A 10,407-nucleotide genomic window follows, 5' to 3' on the forward strand; every position below is an offset into this window, starting at 1 on the left:
GCTGGGAAAGGCCCTGAGGGGGGGGAATCAGGCTCACAGCCCAGCCACTGGCAGGGGCGGGGGCCGGTGAAAGCGGGGGGAACCAGCCGCCAGCGCCGGGCTCGACGTCCTCCAGAGCAGACGAGAGGAGCGGGCCGCTGCCTTCCTAGAGCGGTGAATCGCAACTTCCGGGTCCGGGGCCGCCATTTTGCCGTGAGACAGCACTGAGCTTGATCGCCGGGATGTTGTCCACTGCTGGTTACGCGGACTTCAGGCCTGAGATGGGCTACGAGCTCGGCACGCCCGTGCAGCACCGCTTCTCGCCCTACACCTTTAACGGAGGGTGAGGAGGGCAGGCAGGGGGCGGGGCGGGCTGAGGCACCCTCTTCCCGCAGGAGGGGGCCCTGAGGAGAGCGGCGGTAGGGCTGGGTCTTCCTCGCCTTACTCTTGCCTCCCCCCGGCTCTCTGTGAGGGTTTGTATCCCCTTGCGATCGCCTTTTTGTAGAGAAAGGCGGGCAGCGCGGGGGAGAGCTGGGCTCGGCCTTGCCCTGGGCTGAGCGTCCCGCGGGTGCTTGCAGCTCTTCGGGGTGGTGGTGTGTGTCCGTGTGGGTTTTGGCACGCTCGGGCTCCCTGAATTTTTGCGGATCAAAATAAGCACCTTCCGTGCCCCGCAGGGCTGTTTGTTTATAGTGGCTCAGAAAACCCACGTAATGGTCGTATTACTAGCTTTTAAACCTGTAACTGGGTTGAAAGCTACTTTGCCATGACTATTAAAGGTAGGTGTTGTTTTACAGACACCTGCTCTGAGCTGGTGACTGGATCTGGTCAGGATAGTGTTATTTAGAGGGGTTTTTTTTGTTTTCTTTTGTTTTGTTTTTTATAAGGCCTAACTGCTTTTTAAATGACATCTATTTGTTACTTAATGGTAGCACATGTGTGGCAATCACAAAACTAGTTATTTGGAAGTAAATAACATAAGATAACATCAGATTTAAAAAGTGATGATAATTTAAGTATAACGATACTGATGCTTAGTACTGGGCTAGAGTGGTTTTGCTTGGAGAGCCAAACTGTTTTAGGAGGGTGAATCTTTAATTAGCAGGCATCCAAAATTGCTAAGCCATTGAGTCTGGTTCTTGCATTGTATAGAAACTCTGTTTTACCAAGTTTCCATACGGTTTTTAGTCAAAGTAGAGAGTCACGTATGTGTATTTTCTTCAGTATGTCTACTATCTTCTTCCTCCAATCTTGAGTCACTTGTAGGGATGCGCACAGTCAGAAACATAGCAAGGAATACAAGATGTTTGACAAAACCTGAGTCTGGATATAGAACTACTAACTAGTCTGTTGTTCTGTTGCCTATGAAAATATTTGTGCTAAAAGTCATGACTGTATGAATACTCTTCTTTAAGGACTGTGTTGGCGATTGCTGGAGAAGACTTTTCTATCGTTGCCTCTGACACACGACTGAGTGAAGGTTATGCAATTCACTGCCGGGACAGTCCAAAATGCTACAAACTGTAAGTCCAGATCTTGTAAGAATTGAAACAGATGAAAGGTCTTTTGTATTGCTGAGCAAGTCACCTGCCTGCAATACGTATCACTTTCTTTAAGCAGAATTCTCAGAAAAAAGTATAGTAACAAAATTGATTTTGGAGTCATGGTGACTCTTGCTGTAATGCAAGATGTGATGTGATGTTGTAAATACAGCCGCATTTCTGGTTGCATGCTCTTGAAGTTAGCTGATAACAGAACATTTTTAGCATGATACAAGGCTTAATGTAAGCTAGGTCAGTTTTTTGGCTGGATAATCAGAAGAACTTTTGTCTTAACTGTAGGAAAACTTAATCCTGTGGTAACGTGTTCTGCTTTGTCAGGACACCTGGTGTTGGTATGCAAGCGTGCCCACTGCTGCTGGTTGTACTGTGTCTCTCTAGTCAACCTTCTGGTACTTCGAAGAGGTGTTTGTTTTAGGAGAGGTAAACCTGTCAGTAGTTCTGTTATGGAACTTTTTATGCTTATTCTATGCTTTTCTTGACTCACCTGGATAGCATTCCCTTGGTTTAAAAATACATATTGTTTACATTCTTTTGACTGTAGCAGGTGCTTACTGAGTAGGCTGCCATCAGCTATGTGAGCAATTTATTTATTTTTTTTATTGTTGATGACACAAGATCATATGAACTTAAGTTTCTCCTGGCTAACTCCTTGCTATATATATCTTTGACTCTCTGATACTGTCCAAATGGAAATTGCTGTGGTACAGTCTTCATACTGCACATACGGCTTTGTGTAATTCTAATGACAGGCTGAGAATATTTCAATTTAAACCGTTTCCTGAATGACTACTTTGTGTTAGTCTATAAGTATGCGTGAATGTTTGTAGACTCTCACCAATTTACTAGTATTTAAATTTCAAATGTGTGTTCCTGTAGTTAGTGTTCATGAAATGTTTTGAAACTGAGCAAAGAGCTAACCTTCTACAATGCATCCGCAGCCCTGTTAACTTCTGTTGTGCTGACACAGAAAACCACCTACAGTGTAAATGTTACATAATAGTTGTACAATCTTAACGCATTGCTCTGGCCAGATGGAGTAATGGGCTGAATGATATGATGTAAGAGGCTCCCCATCTCAGAACAGATCGTGTAGCAAGACTGAATGGTAATAGCTAGAGTTAGGGTCGCATGAAGAAATTAAGAATTTCCTTTTGTCAGTCTTGCTGTGGAAGTCAGTGGATTGAAGAAAGACACCCGCATGGTCCTTCACTTAACGAGTCCTCTCGATGGTGTAGGTTGCAGTTACCTTTTATACAGATATAAAATATCTGTTACTACATTTTAGACAACTGTTTTTGATAGCATTAGAGAAACTGAAAATACATTTGGTGTTTTCATAATAATCTACTGTGTAAGAAAGTGGTATAGCTCATACTAAATCTAAAATCACAACAAAATTTTATGTTTTACAGAACAGAGCAAACGGTCATTGGATGCAGTGGTTTCCATGGTGACTGCCTTACCCTTACTAAAATTATTGAAGCAAGATTAAAGGTAGCTAACTATCTTATTGTATTTAGAAACTTATATTCTTAGTATCACATTTGAGACCAACAATATGATATGTTTTAAATATATTTTTTGCTGTTTTTCTTCAAGTGTTTGTATCATAACTGTATGGCTAATGAAAGATCAGGCAGGGGAAATTGACGCTGTGTTCTTACTAAGTGTAACATCACAGATTTAAAGAATGGAAGAGCTGGAGAGGATAGTGTTAATGAGGCAACATCTATTATTTGCAAAACTTTGGAGAAATACTAATTTTTGGCTTGTAAGAAGGCTTTACTTTTAGACCAGTGTCTTTTCAGTAATCATGCTACTTAATAATCTTGCTTAGCACCAGATTCTTCTGCAGTGAGGTTACAGAAAATGTAATTGGGATTGAGTGTAAAATTTAGTGTTTGACTTTCTTCTTGGACATGCTGTGCCACTTGCAGATGTACAAGCACTCCAATAACAAGACCATGACTACTGGGGCTATTGCAGCAATGCTGTCTACAATTCTGTATTCTCGACGTTTCTTTCCTTACTATGTTTACAACATAATTGGTGGACTGGATGAAGAAGGTAAGACTTTAAACAAAAAAAAGAAAAAAAAGAGAGGCTAAATTTCTGTGGGTGAATAGCTATCCTTTCACATCTCAGGTGTACTGATGGAATAACAAAGTTTATGTTCCTATTCCTAACACCTACCTTTAGGCATTATGGTACTTACACAAGTCAAATGAATATTATGCATCTGACTTGTTTCTTAGTTTCCACTACTAAATTGATCTTCCATTTCTGAAGGTCTGAAAGTCTAAAAACTATGTTAGAATTATTTGATGCCAAGGGAAATCTGCTAACGTTGCTTACCTCTCATACTTTACTCTAGACTGGAAGACTTTATAACAGTTTTGCTGGATTTCTTAGTTGTGTCTTTAAAGGAGATGTTAACAGTAAAATTGTGTATATTTTACTCAGGCCTGTGAGTGTGGTAGAGTTTATTAAATGCGAAGATTTACTCCAGAGACAGGTTTCTACAAAGATATTTTAAAATGTTAACTAACCTCTAATGAAAATCATGACTTCTACACAGAAGCTGTAGTTTAATGTACAGCCCTTCCAGGACTTAACTGGGCTCTTGTCCAAGGATTTGGTTGAGTTGCTAAAATACTGTGTTCTCTGGCTTTGAGCAGAAGCTCAGAGGTGGTCTTGTTTGGATAATTTCAGCCATTCCCTGCAGTTTGTTGTTACCATTAAGTTATACTGCTTTCCCAGTCTTGCTAAGACATGTCTACAATATGTAGAGCCTGGAAAGGGATTAGTCTGCCCTGCATAGTGGTAAATGTCAGATTATGAGGGTGCTGTAGCAATTGATAAGAATCAGAGTGCAGGTTTGCGTGCATGGGCTTAATTTGGGTCCAGCAAGATTGATTTGTTTTGATTTAGTGTTACTTTCTGGATCTCTGCTAGCTTTCCCAGGGCTGTTCAGCTACCTGTGCTGTGCTGCCAAGTGCACTGGCCAGTTTATTAAATGGGGTGCAGCCTGTCTGAACAGAAAGGCTGAGCTTGGCCAGGTGCTGCGCTTTGTCTAGCGTGTCCTCACCAAACCCTGATGCTTCAGAGCTACAGTGTGTCTGCATCTCTGATGTTGGCGCAAGCTAATAAGCATTGCACAACCTGGCCTGACTCCAGAGGGAAGTACGTAGCCCAGAGCATCATCCCTGGTTCCGGGAAGGCGATGCAGAGGCATCCAAGCATGCTCTCTGGAGGTAATTCAAGAACTGTATCATTCAAGAACGATGGCTAAACTGCCTCTTGATGGTAGCTTTAGAACGAGCAGAACTCTTTGTGCAGCACTGCAATCTAGCACATTCTCCTGCTTTGATTATTCCGCATGAGCACTTTTTCTGTGGTAAGGCCTGTAGAAAACGTCTGTTAGATCATGGCGATAGCTTAAATATTGAAAATAACCTTGCATATAGTACCAGGCCACAACCATAGTGAGCCTACTGTACAAAGCATTGTCTGAACATACTGCAGTATTATTTGGTAAAAGTTTGCTGGGATCTGTGGTACTGCAGAGATTGCTTATGGAGGGAGCTGGTTCTTGACGTAAATGCTTATTAGTACTCAGAATCTTTCTGGATTGTGATTACATACTTTTTTTTTTTTTTTTTTTTTTCCAGGGAAGGGAGCAGTATATAGCTTTGATCCAGTGGGCTCATACCAGAGAGATTCTTTCAAAGCAGGTGGATCAGCAAGTGCCATGCTGCAACCCTTGCTTGATAACCAGGTAAAATAGTTCTCTCCACCCCACCCCCACCTTTATTATCTCAGTAAACATTTGTGACATTCAAATTAATGTAGCTTTAATTCTGGGGAATACTGCTTTTGAGACAATTTTTAAATGTATTACAGGTAGGACTGTTAATCCATACATTTATAAGTTGTGTGGCTTTACCTTCTCAGGATAAATCAAAGTTTTTCTTTAGAATCTGTTCAGGTTTTTGCTACAAATAGCGGACTGCCTGTTTAAAATACAGGTAAATGTTTTAATTGGGGAATTATGTTTCCCATAGAAGCCGTTTGGGGTTTTTTTCTGCGGTTTTTTTCCCTAGCTGATAACATAAATATGCCTGTTACTTAGCATGAAATAATACTAAATTAAGAAGATAGAATTAGTAGGTGTATATAATACATTTTATCAGTTAACATAGACTTGTTTAAAAGTCTTAAGCTTTGTACAAAACTCAGACACCATTTTCTAAGAATGTTCTTACATAAAACTGCTGGAAACTTAATTAAATCTGTCTAAAAATACTTGAAGAATATTTTCATATTTAATTGAAGCTGTAATTGTTGAATGAGAGAAATACCAAAGCATGTTTTACTCATTTTATTCTCTGACATTGGAGTTGGTATTTGGTCAATTGAGCCTGATGTCAACACAACTTTTGTAAAATAAGCAATAAGCACTCTTAGTTCTTATCAGCTGAGAAAGGAATAGAATCTTCCTTTTTTTTTTTTTTTCTTTTATTTAAACAACTCCAGGTTCTCAGCTTTGACTTAGTTTTGAACTTTATTAACTGAAGAAAATAAAATACCTTCTGCAGAAACAAAGTTGTCTTAAGTAGCTTTTTATTGCTTATGAGGTGAAGTAAGTGACTCTTCCCCTCCTCCTGTTTTGATGCTTAAGTGGACACCTCAGTTTATCAGTTAAAATACACTACTTAATAGTACCAGTTATGCTCCAATATAGACTGTTATTTTTGAATTCTAGGTACGCTGAGGAATATTTGCTTTTAAGAAATGCTCCTAACTACAAGTGACAAGGGAAAAGGCTTGTGGGCAGTTCTGATACTGCTAACCCAGTGAGAAGTTTCTGAAGAATTAGATCGGTTCAGATCTGAATGTTCATTGTGATCTTGTATATGCAGAATGAGCGGGAGGAGCTATGCTGGCTGTATACTGGATCTGCTTCTAGTTACTTTTGTGAGAGTATCAGCATTGGTAAAGTTCTGATCACGAAGCTATAAACTGTCTGGAGGAATACTTTTGCCAGCTTTGGGTTTCTAAAATAGACCAACCATTTCTTCTTTTTAAGTTGTTAAATCTGCTCATTCTAGTGCAGGGAGTGAAACAGCTTTCATGCTAGATGGATCATACTTCCTTTAAAATGCATTTTCATCTTTTCTTAGATTGGCTTCAAGAACATGCAAAATGTGGAACATGTACCTCTGACCCTGGAGAAGGCTTTGCAGCTGGTTAAAGATGTCTTTATTTCTGCTGCTGAGAGAGATGTGTACACTGGGGATGCACTTAAGATTTGCATTGTCACAAAAGATGGAATTAAAGAGGAAACTGTCCAATTACGAAAAGACTAATTCAGTTCACTTATAAACATGTAATCTATGATGTACAATTTACCTGTATTATGAAGACATTTGTCTTATTAAATTTTTTCAAGAACGTCAACTACTGTAATGCTGAATATTTTCTATCTTTGTTAGAAGTGATAGTGTTTTTTAGAAATCAGACCAGTTCATGGTAAGGAAGCGGCGAAGAGCTACAAGTCAGTTTTGTTCATCTCATCTTAATCTATTGATCCGTCTAATTCCAATGTCAGTTTAATCCCCTTCTCGCAATCCCTTATGCTACAATATGGGGGTGTTTTAAGCTTACTAAAATTTAGGTTCGCAGGCTTTTCTGATAATGCTTTCAGTTCAGCCTTGGTTTAGTGAGAAAAGCATTTGTTCTGTTCGTGCTGCCTTCTCTGCACTTCATAGCTTGCTTTTCCTGTCGTCTTTATCTCTCTGACATGCTATCCTGACATTTAACCTCTCAGTACTTATTTACAGAGACTATAAGAGTCACCTGAAAACAATTTCTCTGTGTAAGAGGGAAGAATGTTGAATCTTTCAGAGCTTAGTCCTGGACTCTGCATCTGGGCTCGCCTCTATGTGTTCCTGTTTAGTTAATGCCCCAAATCCAAAGCATCATCCTTTTCTGGCTACTGATGGAAAAATAACTTAGTATGGAGATTCCTGAGTGCCTTTTAATGTCTGGGGGCTTTGTTAGCCCTACTGCTGCTTTTGGTTCTTGGGAAATTGCATCAAGTGTAGACTGTTTGTCTGATGGGCTGTATCGCGCTCCTGGAAGTTGGCTTGAGTACTAGGACGTCTAGGAAAGCAAAGCTGCATCATCAAGGGCAAAATAATCTTCTCTGGCCCAGGAATCCTTTCACAGTCTGTAGCTATTTAGGAAGGGACATAGAAAATATCTCGTTGCTTGAGGTGGCATACTTATTTTTCAAAAGAACAATTTTGGGGATGTGTTTGACCCGACAGTAACCTTGTCTCCTGTTTGGATGTGGCTGACTGCCTTCAGTGCAGCATTTCAGATACTGTGCATTTTCCCTAGCTCTGGCTAGTCTTCACCAGCGATGGTAGTCTCAGGCTTTCTAGACAGTTTCAATAGTGGGTAGCATTTTGAACCTCAATAGTCAAAACAGCTGGTGCATTTAAACTGACTCTAGCTGTGTTTAGGAAATCCAGTGAGTGGGAACTTGGAACAGCAGCCGTTTTCCAAAGTGTTCATGAAAACACTTGACCACTGGGTGCCACTGTTGGGCAGAGTAAGGAGGGAACACTTCACCCCTGCGTAGTTGGGCAGTAAGAAAGGTGTACAGCATCTCGGTCTGAATAACACTGGGGCTGAAGTCACTTGGTCACACAAGTCAGAACTTCCAGACACGTTCAGGTAACTTAACGGGATGTTTAACATTATTTGCAAAATTCATCTGAAATGGACAAGGTTAGTTGTATAAGTGACTGTGTAGCTACATGCTGTTCTGTCCTGAGCAAACAGCACACAGTGCAGTAAGCCTACAGAAAGCTTGTCTATTTAAAGTACAAATCAGCAATACCAAATGAAATACATGCTCTCTTACTTTTATAAAATTCAATTAAAGCACTTTAAGCTCAGCTATCTTTGATACCAGATTTGTGTTGAATTGCTCAAGTGTTTCACAATAGATCATTACAGCTTTATGCAAAGTTGGTGAAGTCTAGTGAAACTAAATAGCATTTAAGTTGCAAAGAAGAGCAGCTGAGGGTAGCAAGTTGACATGCCTGTCTTTGGGACAGGTCTGTTTGCAATATGCGAGATCTAAACAGTGAAGGGAAGGGCAACAAAGGGAACTATCTAATTTGTACCTGAATTAATTTGATGTTCTTACAGGATGCCAAATATGTAGGAGAGTTGCAGTAATTCAATTTTTAAAAAATTTGATAAATTTGGATGCCTTTATATTTAAGGGTAAAAATTTTACATCCAAAATAAATGCGTGTCCAACCGATTTTTAGAAATTAGTGGGTTTAGTTTGAGGCATCTAGGCTTGTCTCTGTAAGTTGTTTCAGAAGAAATACAAGGTGATTTAGAGTGTTCAGGCCTCATTTGCAATCTCAGAAGAGATCCGACAGCAGGTACTGGGGATGCAAGTTTTCCTGCCCCTGTGCATTAGTGCTGTCCTGCTGGATCACTTGTGCAGGCGAGATAGCCATTTTGTATCCTTTTCAGTTTTCCATTTCCCTGCAGAGTACATCTGGCTGAAGAACCAGTAGGGGATGGAAGCTTTTTCACAGGCCCGTTGGACTGAAAATACCAAATTTCTTTTACAGAAGAAGGTAGCACTGCGTTCATTCCCTCTGTTGATGGGTTTGGAACCAGTGACATGGGAAGGTTTGTTTCCCAATGTGTTTTTAACTTCCCGGTTATGCCCTGCCCTGATGCCATCACCGCTCGTGCTCAGAGTTGGGAGTTGCAGGAGTGACAGAAGATGTGCGAGTATAAAAATGTTCACGGGCTACTCAGCTAGAAGTTACTTGCTTGCTCATTAGTATTAAAACACATTGGAAAATTACAGATGTCAGATGTGTCTTACAGATAAAAGGCACCAAGAGGGTGGTTTGGTTTTTTTTAATCCACGAAGTTACGTAGCTTTGTTTGCGAAGATTGTCGTCACGTCGGGCTGGAAGGTGGGAATGCCTTGACTGTCTGCATGTCTCCTTAGTTCTGTGCCTGTACTTCCTATGTATAAATCAGGTCAGTAGTCATCTCGCACCATGTCTACAATGTAAATTAATAGTTTATGAAGCACTTGGGAGCGCTATCTGGTTACAGAACTGTCTAAGCAGGTAGGCTATAGAGGTACAGTGAGGCAAAACAAATGCAGCAATACGACTTAGGGTTGCTAGAAGCAGAAGTCTGGGTTTGGCAGATCTGCTTGGCCAGGGATTAGATGTCTTTAATACAATTTTATGTAAGAGAAAGCAGGGAGAGGGAAAGTGTTTATCTTGCAGGGCCTTTTCTTTAATATTAAACACGTTACGTGTGTCTTTTTTGAAAGAGAGCCGTACTGCAGGATTTGACTAATCTTGGAGCGAGCACTTCTAACCACCTTGTTCAAGAACTTGCAAGTGACAGGGTGTGTAACGAGCAGCGCACAGTAGCAGCAACAGCTAGCTCGACTTCATTTGCAGCAATACTAAGGGCCACCTTAAGATGGCAATAGTTAGTTGCTATCACAGGCGTCAACACGATTACCCACGGCATGGGTAAAAATAGTCATACATACTTTACCAGTTTCCCACTATAATGTGCTTTGCAGTACTGTTTACTGAGGAGATGGGAGGCTTTATTTTGATCTCAGCCAAATGGCAGCATACCCTTGCTTATATAAGGGACTGTACAAGGTCAGAATCAGCCTTAAAAACTAGGTTTGTAGTAAAGTAGACCTTGCTTTATTTTTGGATGTGTTTTCAGCAATATTGTTTATACATCAAATCCATTTTGTGTAGAGGGGAGGAGGCTTGTTACTGTGGAA

General features: G+C 40.6%; 1 protein-coding gene across 1 annotated transcript; it reads left to right on the forward strand.

Moving 5' to 3' along the window:
• Positions 1-36: 36 nt before the first annotated feature.
• On the forward strand, positions 37-6,998 carry PSMB1 (proteasome 20S subunit beta 1). The gene is made up of 6 exons (XM_052805876.1): positions 37-322; positions 1,392-1,499; positions 2,951-3,032; positions 3,476-3,605; positions 5,210-5,316; positions 6,722-6,998. The coding sequence occupies exons 1-6, from the start codon at positions 222-224 to the stop codon at positions 6,905-6,907; spliced, it is 714 nt and encodes a 237-aa protein (XP_052661836.1). The 5' UTR covers positions 37-221; the 3' UTR covers positions 6,908-6,998.
• The last annotated feature ends 3,409 nt before the right edge of the window (positions 6,999-10,407 follow it).

The sequence above is a fragment of the Harpia harpyja genome, chromosome 13 (assembly GCF_026419915.1).
Source record: "Harpia harpyja isolate bHarHar1 chromosome 13, bHarHar1 primary haplotype, whole genome shotgun sequence".
Classification (NCBI taxonomy): domain Eukaryota; kingdom Metazoa; phylum Chordata; class Aves; order Accipitriformes; family Accipitridae; genus Harpia; species Harpia harpyja.